At 44.4% G+C, this 24,162-nt stretch overlaps 1 protein-coding gene across 2 annotated transcripts; it reads left to right on the plus strand.

The window, feature by feature from the left end:
• On the plus strand, positions 1-23,841 carry epn2 (epsin 2). 2 transcript variants are annotated; one of them, XM_083977868.1, is made up of 10 exons: positions 1-199; positions 5,740-6,528; positions 8,622-8,776; positions 14,181-14,293; positions 14,987-15,091; positions 15,443-15,617; positions 16,693-16,845; positions 17,240-17,332; positions 18,578-18,805; positions 20,114-23,841. In XM_083977868.1, exons 2-10 carry the CDS (start codon positions 6,098-6,100, stop codon positions 20,449-20,451), a joined length of 1,791 nt encoding a protein of 596 aa, XP_083833994.1. In that variant the 5' UTR covers positions 1-199; positions 5,740-6,097; the 3' UTR covers positions 20,452-23,841. The 2 variants fall into 2 exon arrangements, with proteins under 2 accessions (XP_083833994.1, XP_083833995.1); XM_083977869.1 differs by having other exon boundaries at positions 17,240-17,269.
• The last annotated feature ends 321 nt before the right edge of the window (positions 23,842-24,162 follow it).

The following is a 24,162-nucleotide window of genomic DNA, read 5'->3' on the forward strand; positions in this document are numbered from 1 at the left end:
GAGGAGATACGTGTAGCTTGGCTTTAGCTTTGGCTTAGCATTAGCAACGTATAGCTAGGCGGAGGCGCAACAAGCTCCTTGAACGCCGAAAAAAAGTAGTCTATCTTGTTTTTTCCCCCCTTTGGATTTGGCGTAACTCGTGTATGGGTTTATGTCCCAGGACTAAAAAGTAGAGCCTGGCGCAGCACTAAAAGATATGGTAAGTTGCCGTCGGCTTCCAAGACGAGTTGTTTTGTTATCCCAGGGTGTCCTGTAATCCAGTTCGCCGCGGTGGTGATGTCTCCACCGAGCACCCGTCTCTGGCTGTTAGCTCCAAGGACCGCTAACTAGCCTAGCATGCTATTTATCTTATCTTAGCGCTGAAAATACACCAGGGAGCTGAACCGGAGCGGTTGTGTATCCAAGGGGTACACGACTAATAAATGACGACCCTTGTTTTAGCCTACAGAAACTGAGTGAAGTACAATGTAGCTTTCAGACAGGACTCGGTAACGTTAGAGCGGCTGGGTTTGCTAGCCGCCGATACAAACACAACAGCCGTTAGCTTTGATCCAACTTTTTTTTTTTTCAAAGCCCAAGTTTTGAGAAATGCAGGACTAGTCCGGGGTTTGGCTTTCAAAGCGCTAACAAAAACTAATGGCAAACCCCAGTTTTGCAGACCATACAGTGAAACTAAGTTGTGTCGGACTTGATACTTTTTCGACCTGTGGTAAACCGACTACACCAACGTAAGCAAGTTAACACGGCTCGGCTCGGTTCGCTAGCGTGTTTTTGCTACAGCTAACGACAAATACTTGCCGCAAGTTTGCTCTCAACTTGCTAGCGTTAGCGGTTTACCCCAAGTAGCATATGGGTTTAGTTATTCCACCCTAAGTGGTCATTCAAGGGACGGTGCACAAACCTGTGTCTCCAGTATCGTTACACCCAAGAGTATTTCAAAATTCATACAGGTTATTATATTGAATTAATCGGAAATATGCATATACATTTGTGATTTAGCTAAAGCTACTTTAGCTTAAGTGCTATCAGTCACATCAGTACGAGGAAACGCCGTGATTTTTTTGTTTTGTTTGTTTTGTTCATTGAGCTACGTGATTGATTTTTATTTCCTCTACCTGTATGTGATACTGCGATAGAGGTGACTGCAAAGTAAAACCGTCCTGCTGAGACCGATCGAGGTAAAAACTTGACGTCCATGTACTTTCTAAAGGTTTTTATAGGGACATCCTTAACGGTGGTGTGGGCGCTGTCTGTTTACACGCCCGGTTTCCAATCGCCTAACCCGCTGCTCTAGGCAAGCAGTAAATGTTGACTGAAAGATAATGAACAGCGGTAGGGTTTATTTGTTTGAATGGGTATGTTGGTATATGGAGGAGAGACTTTTTCTCTCTTTTTTTCCAGAGTAGCGCTGCGCCTTCATAAACGTGGCTTGAGAGAGAGAGGGGTAGGGCTTTGTCTATTGTCAGGATGATCAGTCAGTCACAGTGGGTGACAGATGCATCATCACCGTCCTCCTCCCGTCCCTGACTTGGCTTTGTCTCTCTTGCCCGGCGTGTGAGGAGGACAAAAGGCGGGGTGACATGCCGATGAGAAGGTGGCCTCCCCTCACTGCTCAAGGCGTAATGCTCCTCATATCCCACTTGGACGTAGAACAACTTGGGGGGGCTTTTTTAAACATGAGTTAAGGGGGTTGATTGTCCGAGGGTTAGACTTGATTACGACTCGTTTTAGTTTGGCTTGTAGGGACTTAATCCTCGAGTTGTTAAGGATTAGATTCTGGTACATGTTGCTACTGGTTACAGTTGAATCACCTCGCATAGGAGTAAATGGATGGTTCAAGAACCGGCTGGGCTACTTGATGTCACATTGTTGAACACTCCTCCAATCTGTCTTTCTTAACCTATAAAAAAAGAAGCGGTGTCACACAAATTCAAGCACACAAGCACCTGATTGTGCAAGCCTTCTATCTCCAGATCAGCTTTACTCTTGCTGTGTGGGCCTGGCAAGGTAGACCTGTTCTCAGTGTACTGCTTCTCAACCGCTAATGCTAATCACAGTTTACGCAGCCTTTGCCAAGGTGCATACAGACACTGGCACATGCATACAAGGAAGGTTTGATTTGTGTTGTTGCACCAGGCAGTTCACTTGTGTCGTGCTCAGTTTATTTCCTTAAAGGACCATTACTGTCCAGAGTCTACAGGAATGTTTTTGCTCATATCGTTGCCTCGCAAACTACCCACAGCTTGAATTGGAGTAATGAAATATAAAAATAAATAAATATTATTTTCAATTAAGTCCCTTCTACACCTTGTCTACACTGGCACAGTGATACTGTCTAGCCAGGATTGTGCGTCTTCCTCCATTGACGTGATTCATTTGCAGACATCAGTGTATCTATCTGTGTGTGTGTATACTCTTGTATAGCTGAGTTTGTGCTGACAGGCCGTGATTTGATCAGTTGTATTTACAGTTTAATATTAGTGTTGTCTGTCTGTGGTGCTCTTGCATTTCACTTGTAGGTCATTCATGCACTCACACTATGGTGTGAGAGGTTAAAGTGTGAGAGGCCATTTTTGATAGTTGTCACACACTGGTTGCAAAATAAGAGATTATTGAAAGAGATCAAGCTTCATATTGTTGATGGCTAATTTGAGATTAATCCTTTGTGGCCACAGCAGATAGATGCATGCCACTTGTGTAGTTGTGGTTGCACTGTCAATCTTCTGCTGATGCCGTGAGTGTGTCCATCCATATGTAAGCGTCAACGGTCGTGAATTTCTGTGGTTTTGACAGAAAAGACGAAGACAGCCATACACGGCAGAGCCACCCTGGATGATATCAAGATACAAAGGCACAAGATGTAGGTTGATAAAAAGGATATATGTTAAATGTTATTCAGTTTAAACACAATATCAACAGTGGGTGGTGTGTATCAAAACATATGAACAAGTACGGAAATCTCTGTTGTCTCATGGCAAAAATGTCAAGTCCCCCAACCTCAAGCTTTCGGATTTAGAGACTGAAAGGACGGGGGCAGCCTAGTTGTGTGTGCGTTCATGTGAAAAGAGCAGACCCAGGACTCTTGTTGGTTCCTCTGTCTTCTATCTCTCTTCTCTGTCTGTCTACACGGTATACTGGCAGTTTGACAGGGATGATGGGCTCAGTCATTTGGACATAATGAACTTGCACTGACACATGAATTTGTGTTTCTACACACACACACAGACAAACTTAAGTCCTGTGTGCTTTCTCCTCTGGGCCTCGGGGCTCGAGTGATCTAAGCAAAAAAGGACTGAAAGAAGGTGGGCCAGCGGCGTCTTGCGGTGGGGGTTGTTCCGGGGTGGGGAGGGGGTAACGGGGGGTGGCGGCGCGGACAAGACAGACTCTCCTCTCTTCCTCCTGTCTGCCTCGGGTGAATAGGTGATTATAGCAGCAGATGTGTCATTAGGTCTGAGCAGTATTCATGAGGATGCAGGATGAGGGAGGAAGGTGACAAGGGAACGTTTTGGAGGAGGAGGAGGTGGTGGCGGTGGGGTGCTCCACAGGAATCACATTTCACTGGCGTGAAGTGAATTTACGGGATGTGCCAAGTTGTTTTCTTACCCCCTCACACACACTCTCACTCCTCCTCACTTCCTCACCCTCGTCCCCCCCAGCTGTCTTTCTCTCCATGGCATTGCTAGGCAGGAAGCTCCACGGAGCAGATGCATACATGTGCACAAATATGCAGAAAACTTAGCAAGTTTAGGAATTAAAAGAAAGGTGTGTTTTGCTTTTATTGAACTGAACAGGTAGCCAATCACTTTCCCCACTCTGAGTCTGTTCATGAAAGTACTTAATTTAGGAGCATGTTGATGCACGCCTGGTGCAAGGATCACACAAGTGAATAGGATTAGTCATCATGGGTCTCCATTGATGCTAGGAACAGTGTGCACAGAAAGATCTTTGCTCTGGATTTCAGAGAGATAAAATATAAAAAAAATACATTTGGTATGTTTGGATTGTCTAATGAATGTGTTGCATGACAGTTAGTGAATGATAAGTTAAAAGTGCACCGGCCTATGTACTATCCGACTAAATAATCAAGGAAGGAAGAGATCCTGCTATGGCTTGTATTTCAATATTGTCTATCAGCAAAATCAAATTGTATTTCTATGCAGAACAAAAACACTACTTGACGGTAAATCTGTGTTTCTTAACTTAATGTTACGCGCCAAACTGTCTTTATGTGCAGAACTTAGATGTGCTGCTCCGCACACTTTCCATAACTGTGTGTGTGTATGAGTCAGGAAGTGATTAGTAGCTGGGCTGCTGATCTGTCAGAAACAGGACAGAGGAGTCATCAGTCAGTCCTCGTCATCATCAGACTGGAAATGGTTTATCTCCCCTGCCACCCACCGAAGGGTGGAAACACATTTTTACTCACTCATTGCTCCGACGTGTCTGAGAGCAATACGCTGAATGTTAAAATACTGATCCTCAGAAAGAGCGCAGATAAAGGCCCATTACGGAACTGGTCTATATTAGAATAATAAAAAAAAATTAGCAAAGCTTTGAACCCAGCTCTTCTAAAACTAGCTAATGCTTATGTACCTTCTCTGTATGGAAGGTCCTGACTTTCCCTACTGCTGGACAGGTATCAAAACAAATAATCTTTTTTTAACATAATTTAAAGTTTTGTATGGAATGTATGGAGATAACTTACTTGACCCATCTCTGGCAACAGTGTCATCAAAAACCAAAGATGTACAAAGCTCTAAAATAAAAATGTAGGCCTACCTAATAAACTGGGGACTCAGAGGATTTGCTCATATAATCTAAGGCAGATTACTGCAGACCCTTTTTGGTACAGTATAAATCGCTGAGTAAGACATTATCCTGTAAGACACTACTTGTGTAGGTCTTTGTCTGCGTCTGATTATCACTTTTATGTTTTCTCATTGCAGGGATCCTGATTGGTCCCAAGTAATCTTGTGTTTGCTTCTGAGTGTTTTGTGTTTGCTGCCATTTCTTGTCCTCTAAGCCCACCCAGTGAGCTGCTTTACCACTTAAGGCTTTCTGAACTCCCTGGGAATAGCATGACCACGCAGACCTGGCTGCCCTTGACACCATTCATTTTCAACACCCCGACTTGTAATTTGCAATTGAGTCAAATTACTGTAAACTGGAATGAGATTACGAAAGTGCAAGCACAGGTTTTGGTCACACACCACCCTGGCCTTGTATAATACGAAGGAGGCAGTCTCTTTACGCCTGCATGGAAATTGCTTATATAGTGTGAAAGTATGAAATGTATTGTTTTGTCTAGTTTCAGAAAGGAAGCCACTACAGCTGTTCCTATAAATACAAATTATCTTCACCATCTTTATTTAGCTGTGACACTGAGAAGCAGCGTTTGGTGCAGGATAAAACTGTGACTCTGCTAGATGGTTTGTTGTCAGTTTTATCAATTATTTTTGTTGAATGAAATATTCTTGGATAATAGATTTTCTCTTCAGCTGTTTATCGCTTAGTTTTTTTTTTTTTTTAGAAAACAATGACTTTAACACAGATCTTTAAAATACAGAGCAGGTTCACATTTGGACACTTTCTCTCAGAAGCTGATACGAATGAAGATGTGCTGCTGGTGTTATGCTATTTTAGTTTGGGTGTAGTGTATTTTCTCTTTTCACACACACACAATGTTTTTTTTTTTCTCTCTCTGAAAAGCTAATGTGTTATTTGTCTGTTCTGTCCTAGGTGATGGCGTGGTCATGTGTGCACCCAGCCCCATTTGTGTGGAGATGGTTTTAACAGACGCTGTGTTGGAGGACTCAGGAACGCTACACTGGCCTGGAGAAGCCTCATAGACAAAACACACACCTGTAAACAAAACAAAAAAAGACTTGCGCATACACACTCCAGTTCTGTGCCGTGAGAAAGGACGCAAGACACACGGACACGTAACACGAGCTTCACCTGAAGCGCGCACACACATCGTCATCCTCTGTACATTTTAGCTGCTCTTTTTTTTGGACAGCTTTGTGTCCCCATTCCTCTCCTGTGTGAGAGTATACATCATATTTCTTCCTGTTTGTCCCACAACTCCACCGCCACCATGCCGAGCTCCACGATCCGCCGGCAGATGAAGAACATGGTGAACAACTACTCGGACGCGGAGAAGAAAGTGAGAGAGGCCACTTCCAACGACCCCTGGGGCCCGTCGTCCTCTCTCATGTCCGAGATCGCCGACCTCACCTACAACGTGGTGGCCTTCAGCGAAATCATGAGCATGATCTGGAAGCGGCTCAACGACCACGGCAAGAACTGGCGTCACGTCTACAAGGCGCTCACCCTGCTCGACTACCTGATCAAGACGGGCTCAGAGCGAGTGGCGCTGCAATGCAAAGAGAACATCTTCGCTATCCAGACTCTGAAGGACTTCCAGTACATCGACAGGGACGGCAAAGACCAGGGCATCAATGTCAGGGAGAAGAGCAAGCAGCTAGTGGTTCTGCTCAAAGATGAGGACCGCCTAAAAGGAGAAAGGTAAGATTTAAAAAAAAACATTGAACACAAACGGTGGTTAGAAATCAGCCTGTGTATATGCAAGGCTCCAGACTAACTTTTTTCATTAGGCGCACAGAGGCCCCTAACCTAAAATTTTTGGAGCGCAAGCTAAAACTTTAGTGGCACACACTGTAAATTGACTTGCAAAGCAAATATTCACATTTCCTTTCATTCATGATCCTCACACACATTGGCCTTACACCTGTAATGAGTATGACAGATACGAGATTCTTTGAGCCGCCTTTCACATTTCACCCAAAAAATAAACAGCTAATTAACTAGTTGCACATGTGCAAGTAGATAAAAAATGTACTTACTACAGTCTGGAGCCCTGATATGGATAGAAAATATTGTGACTCAGCATTATTGTTGACACCATAGGGCCATTGGGTCTAATATACTACAAGACGGCGCTTAAATCTGAATTGACCAAGTCATAAAAGAGGGGATGTGACAATAATAGACTGATGATAGATGGTCCTCTCCCCAGACTGTGACTTTGAATATGTCCTTCTCTTCTATAATGGCGTCCAACAAATTGCCAAATCGCCAGAGTCAGTAGTTTGAATCGCACATTGTTGGTGAAGGCAGCTGTGGCGGTGAAAGTCAGCAAGGTCATCCAAACCACTCCTGAACCGTACCAGACCCAGCCACGGCATCCTCTGCAGCCATCCACGATGACGGTCACTTTGACTGCTGTGCCAAGCTGCCTGGAGCCGTGCAGGAGAGGTGCTCTGCAGTGTGTTAGGATTTAACTGTTGAACAATGACCGGTCTGAATTTAACACAGCAGACAGAAGCTTTATAACCAAAGTTAAAGCAGAAGTAAGCGGAATATTTGTGTTAATATAAGTCTTAAATAGTTATATCTTCCGACGGCAATCACTTATATAGAGTGTTTGGTCCGAAACACGGGTCTGTCAGTCACTCTGCTCTGCTGTAAGCCGAGGAGAAAACGTCTTGTATACTTCCTTGTATCCTACAACCTTTATCCAATGAGGAGAGAGAACGGCATGAAGGGCTGTGTGTGCAGCCATGGGATGCGCATGAATGTGGTGACGTAGGGACGAGGACCAATAGATCCATGACGAGGGCGGGGACTGCTAACTAACGAAGTTAGCCAAAACGACCGGATCGCTTACTTCTGCTTTAACAAAATTAAACTAAACTGAAGAAAGCCTATGCATAGTACTGTGAGTCTACTAATTCAACAGTTCATGTTGATTGACTGTCTGTATGACATCAGCACCGACTCAATTTCCTGCACAATGGCAAGTTTAACTCAGGCGAGCTTAGACAGTTTTAAATGGTAGTTCCTGTATCTCAATCTAAAACCACTACAGAGAAACCCACTAATAATCAGTCCGACGATCATCAACACTCATTGTTAACAAATTCTAATGACAGCCACAACATCAGTGGGGTTTTACTGTGGGTTTTCCCCTTGATAGTATCGTACTGTGGCTATATCCCCCTGGGAGCCGGGGTACTTTAGGACTTTGTTTAGAACCAAACAGGTGTGGAAACACAATAAACAAAGACCAACCTTAAAAACGACCACAGTTAATATTCAATCCCCAAAAACCTGTTTTAAGCAAACGCCACTCTGGGTATCAGTTGTCATCTTGGTTTGTTCTCTGTGACTGTGCTTGAAAAGATATTGCTGAATAACTGCACTTAGAAAAAAGGGATCAATAAATTTGACCTTTTCTGGTCTTGAACTCTGGTCTCCTTGAATTGTTCATTCATTTGTCTTTTTATAACACACCATCTCAGACGCAGATGAGATTTTGACCAAATTTAGGGCATTGCACATTTCCAGAATTAGACTAACTGGCCTAAGGCGGATGCTTCATTATTTGTTTGACAGCATGTTTAATCCCCCATAATGATTTTGCTGTGGTATTTTAGAATCGAAAACATTTGAAAGCCAGATTCTCAGGGTGGTTTTGGTCTTAGACCTGATCTCATTATCTCAAAGTCCCTTTGGACGTCACAGCAGCGATTATAAGAGTCTTGATTTGAGTAAAGATGACTGATTTTATTCCATTGTGTTTTTTTTGTCCCTGCTAGGTCTCAGGCTTTGAAGACCAAAGAGCGCATGGCCCAGGTGTCCACAGGGAGCAGTCAGATGGGCTTTGGCCGAGGCTCATCTCAGCCCAACCTCTCCACTTCCTACAGCGAAGAGTACGGCAGGTCAGAGGGCTCACCTGCCTCCTACCATGGCTGTGAGTATTAGCTAATAGTTTTCTCGCCGGCGGTAAACGCACCCAGACACACAGGGCTCACGTCTCGGCAACACATGGCATTAACAGTATACTCCATTATTATTGTGTCCCACTTGGTGCAACTTTGGCCTACATCCTGAAAACCCGCCCCTCCCCCTGTTCTGTCTCTGGCTTGCAGTCCCGCAGTAGGGCTGCATTCCTCAGCTCTCTGTCTCACACACAGAGAAGAGGAAGCAGAGTTCACCCCCAACCTCTGTCATCCATATGACAGAGGAATCTCAGTATATCACTGCTGAATTATGAGCGCTGCTGCTGGGATTTCACTTGCTTTATAAATAATCTCACCGCCCAAAACAGCAAATTCATGCCCTCAGATACAAGGTAGAGTGATCTGTCTTTACTGAAAAGTCAGTAGAAATATACACAAGTTGGGTTGTTTCATGCCAAACTGAATGGTTATACGGTTGATATCCTGGACACTGTTGCACATTCATTATACAGGTTGGACATCTAATTAAACACATGGCATGCTGAATCACATAGTTCCCAACCATGTGCAAACTATTCTTGAGAAATTGAGTGTTAAAGCTCTGCGAATAGGCACCTTATGTCAGCAGCCCATTAACACCCAAATGACTCTCGTACATTGCACATCATTTGCAAAACAAACATCTATGCTTCATTGTGTCTCAAGTTGATCATCATTTATTTATCTTATGTAATGCTTGTAACTAGAGAATTAATGAAGGAAAAATGTTTGTTTTTGCCGGCACAAACGAGTGAGTCACCACTTTGGAGTCATTTGGATGTTAATGGGGTGCTGAGGCTTGCGCCCGCAGTGTAATTTTCCCAAAATGGTGCAAGCACAGTTTTTAATTTTGCCTGATGTGCACAGCACCCCTGCTGGAAAAAGACACCTCAGGCAAACATTGGATATTGTCCTCTTTTTATTTGATACAGTCCATTAGAGACAGAACTGGAGCCAGTGATGGCCAATAGGCCACAAAGAGATACAAATGCCCAGTATAAAGTAGGGATGGCAATGATGTACAAATATTCGATTAGTCATTCAATTTAAAAAAATCAAATAGTTAATGAGACGATTGTCTTGTCTGAAAAAATGTAAACCTTCCCTTTTTACTGGCGCAGAAGAAGGAGGAACATGGAGAGACTCCTACAGTCGTCAGAAAGTTATGTGTGAAACTCTGTCAACTAAAAAACAAATTAAACTGAGGCGCAGCGCAGCGCAAACTCAACTGGGATGAGAAGCGCTACCGTTACAATATTCTCCAGTACCGATTCTCACTACAGTTCCTGATTACATTTTAAAATAACGGCCGGCAGTTTTACAGTCTGTGATTTAAAACGATCGACTGTCGGTACCGCTCCTCCGGTACCGCCAGTCGATAACGCTTCTATTTTCAAATGACGAAGGAGAGGGAGCGACAGAGTGTCTGTGTGCACATTACACCTGTCCTTTTAAGCTGCTGTGTGATATGTGGTTTTGTGTTAACATTCCTTTACCACCCAGTTATTCTTACTCCATCAAAATGAGTTTTCGGGAGCTTGACATAAAGACAAAGTTCAAATGAGCTGAGAGGAAGATGGAGTGGGTGAGAGAAACAGAAATCACAGTGAGGAGACAGTAATTCAGAGGGAGACACAGGGGAAGAATGGAAAAGTCCAAATGAAAGAATGAACCTTGGCCTCTTCTCCTTTCCCCTTCTGACCCTCACTTCTTTGTACACAGTAGGATTACTACATATGTGTGCACGCCTATGGGTGTGTGAGCGTGTGTCTGTTGCAATGCATGTGTGTTCATCCTCCTTGAATCTTACGTGTTCCACAGAGCGGAGGTTCATCTTTTTATGTCGTGGCCTACATTCCTGTCTGTATGTTATGTTTGAGTGTGTGAGGCTCGCAAGCGGAAGCTCCAGCAGCTGAGTCATCAGACAAGAAAACTGAAGGAGAGACTGGCCAATAGGAACGAGGCTGGGCAGTGGCTGTGGGCGTTGCCAGAGGGGGGGGGGTTCAGATTCCAGTCGAACTTTCCGTGTATTGTTGTCCAGATGGGGGGGGTTGAATGAATGGCCATGCAAGTGTGACTGTCGGTGTTAACTGAACATGCTCCCCATCCCTGAAGTGTGTTAAAAGAACTGAAGTTTGCTTCATTAATTAACACAAAATCTATTCTGGCTGTGGTTTTCCTTAAGTTACCAGCCAATAGTTTAATGCTGCTGTTACAGTTAGAATAGCTCACTCCCTGATACTATACGAGGTCACTAGGTTGAGCCAAAAGTTTAGGATTCTATTTTAAAAATGCAGATGGTGCACAAAATACCAATATGGAACCCCAAATCAGCAACTTTGCATATAGACTTAAATATTTGAAATTCATTTTGTGTTATCCTGTTTAAAAACTGTTTAGTAAGGTAGATCCAAATAACGAATTTGTGTGGAGGACGATGCTGAGAAGCTAAAACATCTTTTTCAGTTGAAAATATTAGCATTTTCTTTATTTCTTGAAAAGGCCTGTGCAATGAGACAAAGAGCGATATACAGATGAGTACTGAAAGTAATTTTAAATTGTTTATTTATGTGTCGCACTTGTGTGGCGGTAAATGTGTCTTGTAATCCCATATGGGATGGGCCACAATGGTGGCATGACACGAAAATAAATATTCATTCATTCATTCATATTTGTGTGTGTGTGTGAGAGCTGCCAAATAAGCAGCTTTAATGCAGTATGTGTGTTTACGTGTGCATGTGTGGTCCTGTGAAGAGCTCACAGTCTTTGCTCAGTTTCTACTGTGTAAACGCACAACTTATATTCATATTATCATTCATCTTCATCACCATCCTGACCAGTGCCTTCGCCTGCAGCATTTAGGTCTCCTACTCTGAGGAAATAAAATCACATTTTCACAATTAGAAAATGAACAAAGAGATCATCTTAATTGCATGTGAGGGACCGTCCTCACACCAGGTTTCTAACAGCGACTCAGTTCTTCATGGAGAGAGACAAGAAACAAATGTGTCTGCAAATGTGGTGGTAGTTAGTGGTTGACAGTGACACCCTGGGGTAAAGAAAAAAAATCCTGCGAGCTATTATCACCACATAAATCTGCAGCCGATGACACTAGCAGTCATCAGCGCGTTTTACTTTTCTCAAACACCCAGCTCTCTCTGTGTTCAGCTCTTGAATTGCATGTTTGCAGAGTCGTAACTAACTTCTATTTTAGCTTAGAGTCCGTAAACATGGGACCAGTGAAAATGAAGGTTGCGAGATAAGAAACAACCGGATTAAAGAGCAGAGGGATGGGGCAGGGAAATGATTCAGAAGATTAGGCTTTTAGAAATGCATTTTTCTGCTAGCAGGCAGAACTGTCTGTGAGGTATGCCAAGAAATTGTGATTTTCCATATATGGTCCATTCCCACAGTAGTGGGCAAGAAACTGGTGTGTTTTACTTGGCATTGCACTATGTTTATTTATCTTTCTGACTTGTTACTATTAAGTGTTGCTCTGTTTGTTATTGTGTGCCAGTTTAGTCTCTCTTTAGGCCTAGACACCGAAAACTGTTATTTATACTCTCCCCTGCTTTGCCGTCGTTTTTGGAAAGATCTAAGGAGAATTCCAGGGAAATATTCCCCTCGATAGAACAAGGTACCACAGTGGAGAAATTTCTCACCTGTTGCACAGTGCTCGTGTTCTGCCTTGTTAATCGCTGAGGCTCCAGTCTGCTTTTTTTCTTGAATGGCTGGCTGTTGTCCAGAGTTTCACATATAACTACATCAGTGCAGCATCTTCTCCAGGGTCATACACCATCTGTCTGGGCGAAGTCTTCGGCGCAGTGGCGTTCTGCGTCTATTCAGGGCCGACATGTATGTGATGTAGAGGCCATGGCTGAAACCCCACCAGCTAACCAAACACACCTTTTAGCCCTGGTACTTCTGGTCACTTTCCCTGAAGACACACAGCCTGGAGACTGAGACAAGGGAAACATGGGTCATGACAGAGAGAGAGAGGGAGAGGAGACGAGGGACTACGTCAAAGGGTGAAGATAGATTATTTGTTGAGCCATGGTGAAATCAGGCTGTTACGCTGCTCTGTAATCAACACAAAATAACCTCTTTGAAAGCGTTTATCCCCAGATCGTAAGCATTAAGTTTTTCTTCAGCAGTTTCAGGGAAGGCAAGGCCTTTTAACTGTTAAAGGAAATGTCCTGCATTGTATTGTTCATACCATTTCCTCATTTACTTCATGGAAACATTTGATGTGGCATATTTAATTTGCAGAGTTAATTCAAAAAACCTGTGCAGGAGGATGTTAGTCAAAGTGTGAGGTTTCAGAATGAAATGTGTCGGATACTGAAACTAACCACCAATGTTTCCCCATGTTTTTGTTTGTCTTGTTTTGTCTCTGTGCGAAGGCCTTTGCATATCCTCCTCTAACCATTCAGAGGAGCTATCAGTTATCTAACATTAAATACAAGATCACCATGTAAGTACTCTGTGTGTTTGGGAGTGTCTCCACCAGCAGCAGAACATGTCATGACTGGTCCATGTTGTTTTGGGCTGAGACAGAGAAAGAGAGAAACGGTTCACGTGTGAGGGGAGTTGTCACTGGTACGATCTGACCTGCACAAGCACAACACTTTTTTTTTGGGGGGGGGGGGATGTACACAGTTTATAATTAATGAAGCACAAGATCTTATATTTAGCTAAAGAAGAATCAGGTCTACTGTCCAAACAACATCACCCACCCACCACATTCACACACCACCAACACTGCAGTGCACACCGAGCTGCCACAGAGTGACGGCATATAGAAAGAAATGTCAAGAATTGTGATGGCTGATGTGGTGATGTCAGTTTTTTTTTATCATCGCCACCCACTCCATGTTTCCCCACACAAACAACAAAGTTACTGCTTCCTTAGAAAAACACACAGGGCCACATTCTGAATCAAATAATCCACTCTAAGCTTCCTTAATGAGTGTCTTTTGGCATTGTAATTCCTTCCTCCTGGCCTGAGAGTGTCCTGTGTGTGTGTGTGTGTGTGTGTGTGTATGTCTATGTGTGTGTTTGCCACGTGCAGCGCCTTGTGTATTTTTTGTGCTGCCACATGGCCTGATCTAATCCAATAAGCTGAATGGCCCCGTCGTCCCTCGGAGGCTAATTTAAGGCATATATTTACACACAAGTGTTTTCTGCACTGTATGAATGCATTTCAAAGGTGACTTTCTCCAACGAACAGCTGCACTGTGTGGAGATGCGAGCTGGTGTTTGTCGTAATGGCGCCAGTGACGCAACTATTCAGTATGACTCTTGTGCATATACAGTGTGTGATGGAGTCCCATGTGGCAGCGATGCTAACATATGCCCTGAACGTGTCTTTGTCAGCCACGTCTCCCAATGCGGGCTCCGAGCTGGAGCAGGCCAGACCTCAGACCAGCGGAGAGGAGGAGCTACAGCTGCAACTGGCTCTGGCCATGAGCAGGGAGGCTGCAGAGCAGGTACACACACGGACACAAATGCGTTGAAACACGTGTGCTGCTGACATGGAAGAGCACAACATGACCTAACACTGGAGTTGGCAGAAGCATTCATGGAAACCAGCGTAGCGCGATATTAGAATGTTTAACATGTACTAACTGAATTTAGAGGATCTATCAGTGCAGTCTTGTTCATGTATCTTGAATATAACACAAATAAGCATATTTCTGACATCCTGTAAACTTTAACTTAAGTTAGTCAGTTTTATATTAGCTAGATGCATCTGTGTTTGTCAAAATCAGTCAACTTGCAAAAGGTTCCCACTTGCATCAACATTTCCGATGTCAGATTTCTGCTCAAATTTGAAAAACTATACACTTGAAGCGGCTGTAATTACTCTAGAGGCAGAATATGATCACATTATTTATGGTCTCAAACGGCCTGCAAATACTACTACTAATAATAATATACCACTGATCTTGTACATCTTTTGCACAGACGATTATCTTGGCAATCAGCAACTGAAACCAAGGTGTAAAAATGTAATGGAATAGTTACTCTACATGATCTTGGGTTAATTTAAGTTTTCGATAAATATGAATATAAAATGGGATTTAATTGTTTACATAAAATACCATGCCATCCTGAAAGCAAGACTGAATAGGAGAAGCTGTCCAGGTTCTGCTTGTGCTAACAGCACTGTGTCTGTTTAGGAGGACCGCATTCGCAGAGGGGACGACCTCAGATTACAGATGGCCTTGGAGGAAAGCAAGAAAGAAGGTCCAGGCTCGGCAAAGCTGCCCAAGAAGAAGAGAGAGGTAGAACACACACAGTCTTTTCTCTCCCAGTCCCCGTACTCTGCCTGACCCTGTTCCTTCAGTGGCAGTAATGAAGCCTCTAACTGGCAGCAGATTGCGTAGTTGATTCGCCATTATTCTGCCTGAATAGGCGGCTGACTGGAGTTTGAGGCGAACACAGCTGAAGTGATGAAGAAGCCGGGCCGCATGACCACGCTCATGTTTTACCTCGGCACATAATGACATGACCGATGTCAGTGTGTCTTCGTCATCTGTCCTCTCAGAGTCTATTTCTCTACCTCCTTCCCCTCTTGCTCTCTTTAATGTCTCCTGTCCCCAGTCTTTCTAACCGGTTTTTCGGTCCCTTTCTAGCCACAGTCGTCTTTGATGGATCTGATGGATGTCCCGGAGCCTGGCGCCACTGCTGACCCCTGGGGCGCAGGGGCTGGAGCTGGAGCTGGAGCTGGAGCTGGAGCTGGAGCCGTGGCTGGAGCTGTGGCTGGAGCTGGGGCTGCTGCTGCATCAGCAGACCCCTGGCAGCCTTACGGTATATACACTCTCTCACTGGAAATGGTGATGTCATTTGATACCCTGACACTGACTATCATTCAGTGCGTTTACATGGACTTGAGTATCCCGGTATCCTGTTTTTGTATTTGTAAACATCATATCCCGATTTTAGAAACCCCGGTTTTGCTACCTGGAGACCTCGGAAAAGAAAACAGGATACTGTGGCATTTATAGGTTTTATCACGGTTTTCGCAGGTTACGGCATATGTCACACAGTCGAATAAAAGATGGCCTCTATTCGGAATCTCATTAACTCCACTAACACGATTCTGTATCACCGTTCACGGCTGCGTTCACGGCTGCGTTCACGGCTGCGTTCACGGCTTCATCCACCTCTCCCTCATCCTACGCAGTGACAGGCGGACAGCGGGCAGAGGTGAGGACATCCGTTGTCACTCTCTCCCCCGTTGCTAAATATAAGATGAATGAGCCTTACTTGCAACGCGACCGGCGTTTAACAGCACCCACCCCGCAAGAGCAGATCGCACTGCGGTTTGCGTTACATAAACATCACAGGCGCCTGCGCTAATAAGACGCAGCAATCAGAAAACAGGATGCTGATATTCATCATGTAAACAAGGATATTAATAACCAGGTTTCTCTGTGTGCATGTAAACGCAGTATCCCAAATATGGGGATATTGCTCGTAACAGAAATACCCTTGTCCATGTAAACGCACTCATTGGAAAGAAGTATTTGTGTGAAGAGTCGGTGTGTGTGTCTGTGTCGTCTGTGCCTTCCACCTGCAGCTCTCAGCACTGTGACTCTTTGTTAAGTAGGAATGTCACTCCACTGGCTCAGCAGCATTACTGCACAAAAGGGCAGAGGGGGGCGGTTGTCGAGCTCTAGTTTAACATGATGTTAGATGAGATACCTGTTGATACCTGTAATTGGAGCCTGCATGTCACTGCTTTGCTTGTTTTTTATTTTTCCTTTCACATCTTCCTCCTGCCATCTTCCCCCGGCCTTCATACCTGCCTCATACGCTTTGCATGTTCCATCCAACGCCCCCGTCCCTTCCCACACCTCTGAAACTCTCCTCCTCTCCTCAGGCTCCGCCCCTAAGCCAGCAGCCCCAGTGGACCCATGGGGAGCCCCTCCTTCTGTCCCACCCATGAAGAGCGGTGATCCCTGGGCATCAAACTCCACTCCTGCCTCTGACCCCTGGAGCTCTGGAGCTACCCGCCCCAAGACATCTAACCCAGGTGACCATAGTGGGCAAAACCAGCTTTGTCCCTGGCAACTACCACAACTGTACCTCCAGAGAGCTTTCAGACCAGTTCATCTGGGAATGATGTTTTTGAGTATCTGAGAGCTGTTGGCACTCCTTGTGTTTTTATTTTAAGAAATGAAAAAGCTATCTGAGCAATGGCTGGTTAGTGTCTCAAAGGCTCAACAGCTGCATCAAAAGAAGCACATACAGTAACATCTACATTGTGATTGTTTTCATTTGTCTCTGTAAGTTTACCAAAGTATCCAAACTCATTCATCCTTGTGTTGTCTGTTCCATATGTCTGTGTGTGTGTGTCTGCTGTCTTTTTATGTCATCCTCCGTCCGTCCGTGTGCGTGCGTGTGTGTGCGCGTTGTCCCCTTTTCAGGTAGCTTTGACCTGTTCAGTGCATCCAACGGTACGTCCAAAGAGGACTTCTCAGAGTTTGACAGCCTGCGCTCCTCCTCCTCTGTCCCTACTGGTACTCACCCTTGTCTTCGTCTCTCTAATGACACAGAGTCCGTGTTGTTTCTCCTCTGTCTGACATCACGCCCGTCTGCAGATAACATGGTTCCTGCAGGGCACAGACACACATGTCTTGTCTTTGTATGTAAATGTCACCAGACCTGAACAAAGACAGTGTTAGAACCACTGGAGTGATATATTTAGAAGAAAAATTAAAAAGTTTGACAATTCTCCACAACAAAATGCAATTATATGTTGTGGTAATCACATCGATTGGTGGCAAAAGTCACTCCTTGCTCTGGTCTGGTCCCATATCACTGTGGTCTAATCTATTCCGCTTTATGTGTTTATTTCTAAATGCATTAGACCTGTGCCATCCAGTTGATGGAGTCTCTCTCAGATCCACTTGTTTCTTTTTTTTTTTCTGAATTAAAACCATCCACATTTCCATTCACTGAGGTTTATGAGAGAGTTCAAGCCAACAGCTTGGCACAGGTCTGCGTGCTCTTCTCATGTGGTTTTGGCAGTCTGTGGGTGTGGGAGGGTGACATTGATGTCAGACTTTTTGCTCCAGCTCAACACAAACACTTCTGATATGGTCAAGGACAAGGTGAGAAAGAATGCAAACACAGGCATACAAACTAGCTCTGTAAAACTTCAAGCCCCCTTATCACAGTATGGTGTGTAGAGGACAAGAACTTCAAGGAAGCAGAATGACTTGTAGAAATGTTGCTCTTTGAATCAACAATGGCTGAAATCTACAGAATTTATGGGGCATTAATACACACTCAGCCTGCTGATTTTATCATGATTTCTTTTGCTCTACTGCCTCTCAGTTCCTGTTGAGACCATCTCTGACATTTCCTCTGGTGTCTGTGTGTGTACGTGGCAGCTGGCACGCTTGGTTTTGGATGTCGATGTGTGCGAGTGCATTAATGAATGTCTGCGCTGCCGTCTGACTGCTGCCGCAAATACCAGCCAGGCTGTCTGCCTCTGATGTCCTCTCATAATACAATCTTCCGATCAGTTTATTGTATCAACTCAATTTTGTATTGCATGGTAAATATGAATGCAGATTGCTCACGTGCAGGTGGATGAACATGGTTGTGTTGTCACGGGGGGCCGGTAACAAGTGTCACGACCTGAAGAATGAAATGAAGCAAGATGCCAACCAACAAAACAAATGTTATTCATTATGTCACCATGTTTTCTCCCCCCCATTGGCGAAGCCCATGTCACACTCTTGTTCTCTGTTCCCCAGGTGATGGGGGCGTAGCATCCTCTGTCCCCTCCCAAGGCAGTCTCGCCAGCAGCGGCAGCCTGGACCTCTTCGACCCACTGCCCACCTCCACTTCTCTCACTACGAACCCAACTAGAAAGACTCCCGAGTCCTTCCTGGGTCCCAACGCCGCCCTGGTCAATCTGGACTCGCTGGTGACTAAACCAGCCCAGCCAGCACCAGTCGTCAACCCATTCTTGGCTTCAGCAGGTGGGCAGAAGATGAGAAAATGTTTTGCTTTGTTGAAATATTTTAAAAGTATATTCTTTAGGCTTTTTTGCCTTTAATTGATAGTATAGTCGAGATAGACTGGAAAGAGAGAGGGGGAAAGGGCCAACTGAGTCCGGATTCGATCCAGAGCCGGCTGCAGCAAGGACTATAGACTCTGCATATTGGGCATCTGTTCAACCCACTGAGCTAAATGGCGCCAATAGTTTTTTGATGTTTAACTGGAAAAAAGGTCACGTGTTCATAGGAAAAGTTAAAGGGATAGTTCAACATTTTGGCAAATTGGCCCATTGCCATAAACCCTATAGTTTTAGGAGTAGGGAGTAGGTTTGTTACCTTTAATTGCCGGTTCAAGCTGTTTTTAGAACGGTGGAGCAGAGCCGCAAGCTGCTCAGAGCTACGCTACAGAGGCTCATCAAATACACAATCCAACAACTCCAAAACGCTCTCGTGGACAAGTTGTGACCTGCACATTCACCACGCTATGAGATAATAACAGAATGTTACGAGATAAATTCATGCAAAACCACTGATGAGCGTTCCCGTCGGGGGCAGTTTTTCAGCAAGCAGACTCTGTATTTGCCTCGAAAACAACTCCGTCTCATAACGTTCAGTTACTATCTGATAGCGTGGTGAACATCAGGTCACAACTTGTCCACGAGAGCGTTTTGGAGTTGTTGGATTGTGTATTTGATGAGTTTGATGAGGGAAACCAAGAAATCCCATGAGCCTCCGTAGCGTAGCTCTGAGCAGCTCGCGGCTCTGCTCCGCCGTTCTAAAAATAGCTTGCACCGACAAATAAAGGTAACGAACCTACTGCCATGACTATAGGGATTATGGGAATGGGCCAATTTGCCAAAATGTTGAACTATCCCTTTAAGGTCATTCAATTTTCTGTAGGTGTACGGACAAGACTTGTAAGCAGGTTAGCACTAGGTAACAGGAAGTGATTAGATAACAGTTGGCGAGCTGGGGAGTAGACTCAGTAAGACATGGAAACACACGTGCGTGCCTGGACACACAGGCAGACACACCCATCTCCACAGTTTAATGCTGAATCATTCACCGTGTCCTGTCTACACTGGCTGTGAACTCAGCGGAAAGAGGGATGAGTCATATTTAATGTATTTCAGGAAACAACGGTTGCACGGCACAGTCACTCACACGCCCGTCCCCCACCTAGATTCTTGTTTGTCACTTTGAATCTTATATGGATTTTATTTAATGTACCACAGCTTATTGACACCGTGAGCTCAGTCATATCTCCTCTCTTCTTCTGTCTCCATCCAGGCGCTCCTGCTCCAGCTGCAGCGGCCCATGCCAACCCTTTCCAAGTGAGTCAGCCGGCCCCCCCCACCCTCAACCAGATGCGGGTCAGCCCCATGCCCGCCGGCTTCGGCACCATGGCTGAGCCCATGTCCGTGCCCGCTCAGCCCATCACCATGGTACCCATGCCGGGGATGGCCCCCATGGGCCGCGTGATGCCCGGGATGGGGGTCGGACCTGGCGTAGGCGTGGGGATGAGCGCCGGCATCCCAGCCTCCATGTCCATGCCTCAGCCCCTGATGAGCATGCCCCCCCAGGCCGGGAGCCAGCCCGCAGGGACCACCAACCCCTTCCTGTTGTGAGAGAGCGACCGGGGGTGACGACTTGCCCCAGAGTTACCACCTCCTTCCTCTCTCTCTCTCTATCTCTCTTCCACTTTGGCTCCTTAAGAGGCTACGAAATGAACAAGAAGATGTTTTATCCAATTTATTCCTTTTATAACCAACTCCTCCTCCCAGGTCGTAGTCCCAGCCAGGCCTCCTCCTACCTTACTACACTCCCCCCTCTCCACTCTCCACTGTTTATTTCTCTCTATGCTACAAGCTGCCTAGTTCTGTGTGTTCCATACTGGTCAGCCAATGACGTTGGTGACCACAAACAGTTTGCATCTGTCCTCAGACTTACAGAGTAGCAGTGGTGTTTACAGTTTTTCCTCCACAGAGGCAGGACAAGGACCCGGTCTCTCCCTGTCCCTGTCCTCCTCTCACTCGCTCGCCTCCTCTCCCTCACTTCTTCCTTTAGGACGGCTCCTTTCTTCTCCTGCGGTGAAGTGACAGGAGCGTATGACTGTACTAACGCCAGGATCTTATCTTTTCACTAGAGCTAATCTTTTATAAGCCCTGTCAGCTGGTGTGTATGTGTACGTGTGTGTATGCGTGCGTGTGTGAGCGCACATATCAGTACTTTTACACTGTGTATATTCCAGTGGGTTTTACTTACACACACTGGAGTAAGGATGAGAGATGGTCAGATGTGTTTATACTCTGTTATGCTGTGTATGTGTGTGTGTTACTAAGCAGGGATTTTGCACAATTTTTTGGCTTTTTTTTTTTTTCCGCGACTGTTGGGCTCACCGTTACACCTTAGCTTAGGGAGGGAGGCTAACCGCTATAAAAACAGCCGAGACAGCACACATTGCCTCGGCTACTCGGTACAACTCAGTCACAACTCTTGTCCGGTCACTTCCTGTCACCTTGGACCTTTTTTTCCTGACCCCTCTACATGAACTTTGAGCTCCAGGGTGGTGGTGGGGGTCTGGGGATTAACACGGACATCTTATCAGAAAAAGAGATGAACCCCCTCCTCGTTGGATTGGGGTTGAAAAGATGCGAAAATGCAAATTTGTGTTTGTGTGTGCTCATGCGCAGCGTTAATGCTCAGATACTAACAGCCACATGGTGATGTATGTGTCACTCCCCCAGTGTGTGTTAACAGAAAAAAAAGATATGAACTGTGATGGCATCAGTATTTTGCTATCTGAACATGTGGTGGATGCATCGTGGGACAGTTTTCTTTTAGTTTTTTTTTCCCTCTCCTGTTTTAGTTTGTTCCAAGGGTCAAAGGGAAGAGATGGGTCGTGCGTGTGTGTGTGTGTGTGTCCATGTGCGCGTGTATGAGAGAGAGAGACATGTTTAGCTTCCAAGTGTACTTTAATGAGCAAGGTTTTCATTTGTCACTTAGTTAAGTGGAAAACTGACTTAGAATTTGCTCAAGTTAGTTTGAGAGAAAACATGGGGTAATGTAGGCATCTACAGCCTTAAGTGTGTGTCAGTGTGTGCGTGTATGTGTGTATTTGTGGGTGCATGTGTTGTGCGTTTGTGTGACCATCCATCAAAGAAGGTTGTGAAAAGAGCTCTGGGTTTAAAGGGCGTGTCAGGCAGTTGGCATCATGAGAGAGAGTTTACCTGCGAGTGGATTTACCGTGGCTAAGAACATTATCTGGTAAACTCACACACACAGACACACACACTCGCACGGTGTTGCTCCTAGATTGGTCTATTGATAGCGCAGGGGAGCCCGCAGCAAACAACCGCAAGACACGTCTTGAAAACAAGCAGTTGTTAATTTTGTTGGTTACCTTTTTTTTGTTCTTGTTGTTATTTACCCATTAGTTGTAAGTCCATAGCCAAGCCTTTCTGAGTTTTGGAGCTGTGTACTAGCTAAGCCATGTATCATCTTCATTCTCTCTTTTGTCTATGTTCTGTCATTCTAGTTTTTTTTTTCACCCTATGGGTAGGCTATGTAATTCTCTTCTCTTAGAAGCACAACTGTTACCAAAGTCATAGCGACTGTGATTTCTGAGGTTGTCATACTTTGAGTAGTTTGAATAGTAGGGTCACACTTCACTGACATTTTTTTTTCTGTATATGGAAGTTAATGATATCAGAGACTCCATTGTTATGTTTTTTTTTTATATTTCAGAGCTATTTTACAGTTTGTTCAGGAGTTTGTGAAAGAAAGTGTTACTGTTTGCTGAATATCGGCACATTTACTGACGGCAAGCTAAGCGTCTCTGTCTCCTCTGTCGGTTGAGAAAAGTGGGTTGATGAAATACAGCTAAAGATGATGAATGGCGCCTGGTGTATAGACCCTTCTTCTTCTTCTTCTTTTAGGTCGCTCTGTTTTTCAGTTCTGTTAATATCACTGCCAATGTTGTTACTGTGGAAGGGGTTTCTCTCATTTTCGTTTCCCCCCCTGAGTGTGAGTTGGTGCCCCCTCCTGGTCTGCTGTGGTATTACAGCTACACCACAGGACCATTGATGTTTCCACAAAAGACAGACCTTCATTTCTCTCAGGCAAAAGGAGGGGCAGCCCCAACTGTGTGTATGATTTTTTTTTTTTTTTTTTCCCCTTTATTTTGGATGATGATACTGAAGGCGGTCATGATGAATTTTATGCTTGGAGTCTGGAATGAATGGATGTGACAATTAACTTGCAGACCAGCAAACATTTTTAATCCTAACTAAATATATGCAAAAATTGGAGCTGGAAAAGTGGGGGAAAAAAAAGAAGACTTAACGCTTGATGTGTTTTGCAAAGTTAGATTTGCTAATAAAGTCTTGTTTATTGAAAAGCTACTATGATACTCTACGCTACGTTGATATGATTTCACTGCGGCCTGACCTTTGACTTTACTCCAGCGATTGTGGAAAAGGTTGTGTTTATTGATGCATTTGGAAAACAAACCAACAAACAAACAAAAAACCTTTACTGTCTTGAACAAATTCAGCACTCCAAAACTGTCAGATGACACTGCAGTTGACCACTTTTTCTTGATCCCTGCAGCAGTTTCACAGTCGTGGCTATGGTGCAGTGAAAATGTGGCCTGTGTGTAGCGAGCTCCTCTGTGTGTTACTATGTATTCACTATGCTTTTATCGAGAGGACTAACTGACCTTATTGACTGTCTGTCTTTATATGCATAAACAGCCTCCTTTATTCTTTTCCATGTCTGTCTATTTACCCTTCTCATAGTACTGGGAGCAGGCTGCTTTTTTTTATTGGATATGTGCTCAACCCGTTGGCATTATAACTGTATAATATAATTTATCATTTGTACTATTGTAACATACTGTTCTTCTGTATACCTTATTATTCTGTGTAATGGGTTTTGTAGGAAAAAATCACAGTGGTATTTTAACGGCATCTAAACAAACGAATGCAGCAGGCCGCACCCTGTTGGATGAGGACAACTGTAGCTGCAATGGTTCAAAATAAAATGTGTATCACTTCAGCTCTGTAACTCCAGTGTCTGTCTCCTTGTATTTTTTTTTTTTAACCCTAATGTCCAAACATAATCAACAGGCTTCACCTGCAAATCCTCAGTGCACCTCAATGATGTATGCTTCAAAAAAGGACACAATCAAAACATTTAAATGTGAAAAAGTACCCATTTATTTAAAAAAGTAAAAAATATCACGCAAACTTATTTAAAATGGCTTAAATTTGAATGCATCTAATCTATAAAATTTCATTTCTACACCTTTTACTTACAAAAAAAGAGTAAACTGTGCA

This window comes from Trachurus trachurus, assembly GCF_905171665.1.
Source record: "Trachurus trachurus genome assembly, chromosome: 8".
Classification (NCBI taxonomy): Eukaryota; Metazoa; Chordata; class Actinopteri; order Carangiformes; family Carangidae; genus Trachurus; species Trachurus trachurus.

Excerpts from the sequence above, each read along its gene's own strand:
- epn2 (XM_083977868.1), top strand. The coding sequence starts at position 6,098 with ATGCCGAGCTCCACGATCCGCCGGCAGATGAAGAACATGGTGAACAAC. Across the intron at positions 6,529-8,621 it reads GACCGCCTAAAAGGAGAAAG|GTCTCAGGCTTTGAAGACCA; the intron begins GTAAGATTTAAA and ends TGTCCCTGCTAG. Across the intron at positions 16,846-17,239 it reads CCCCAAGACATCTAACCCAG|GTAGCTTTGACCTGTTCAGT; the intron begins GTGACCATAGTG and ends TCCCCTTTTCAG.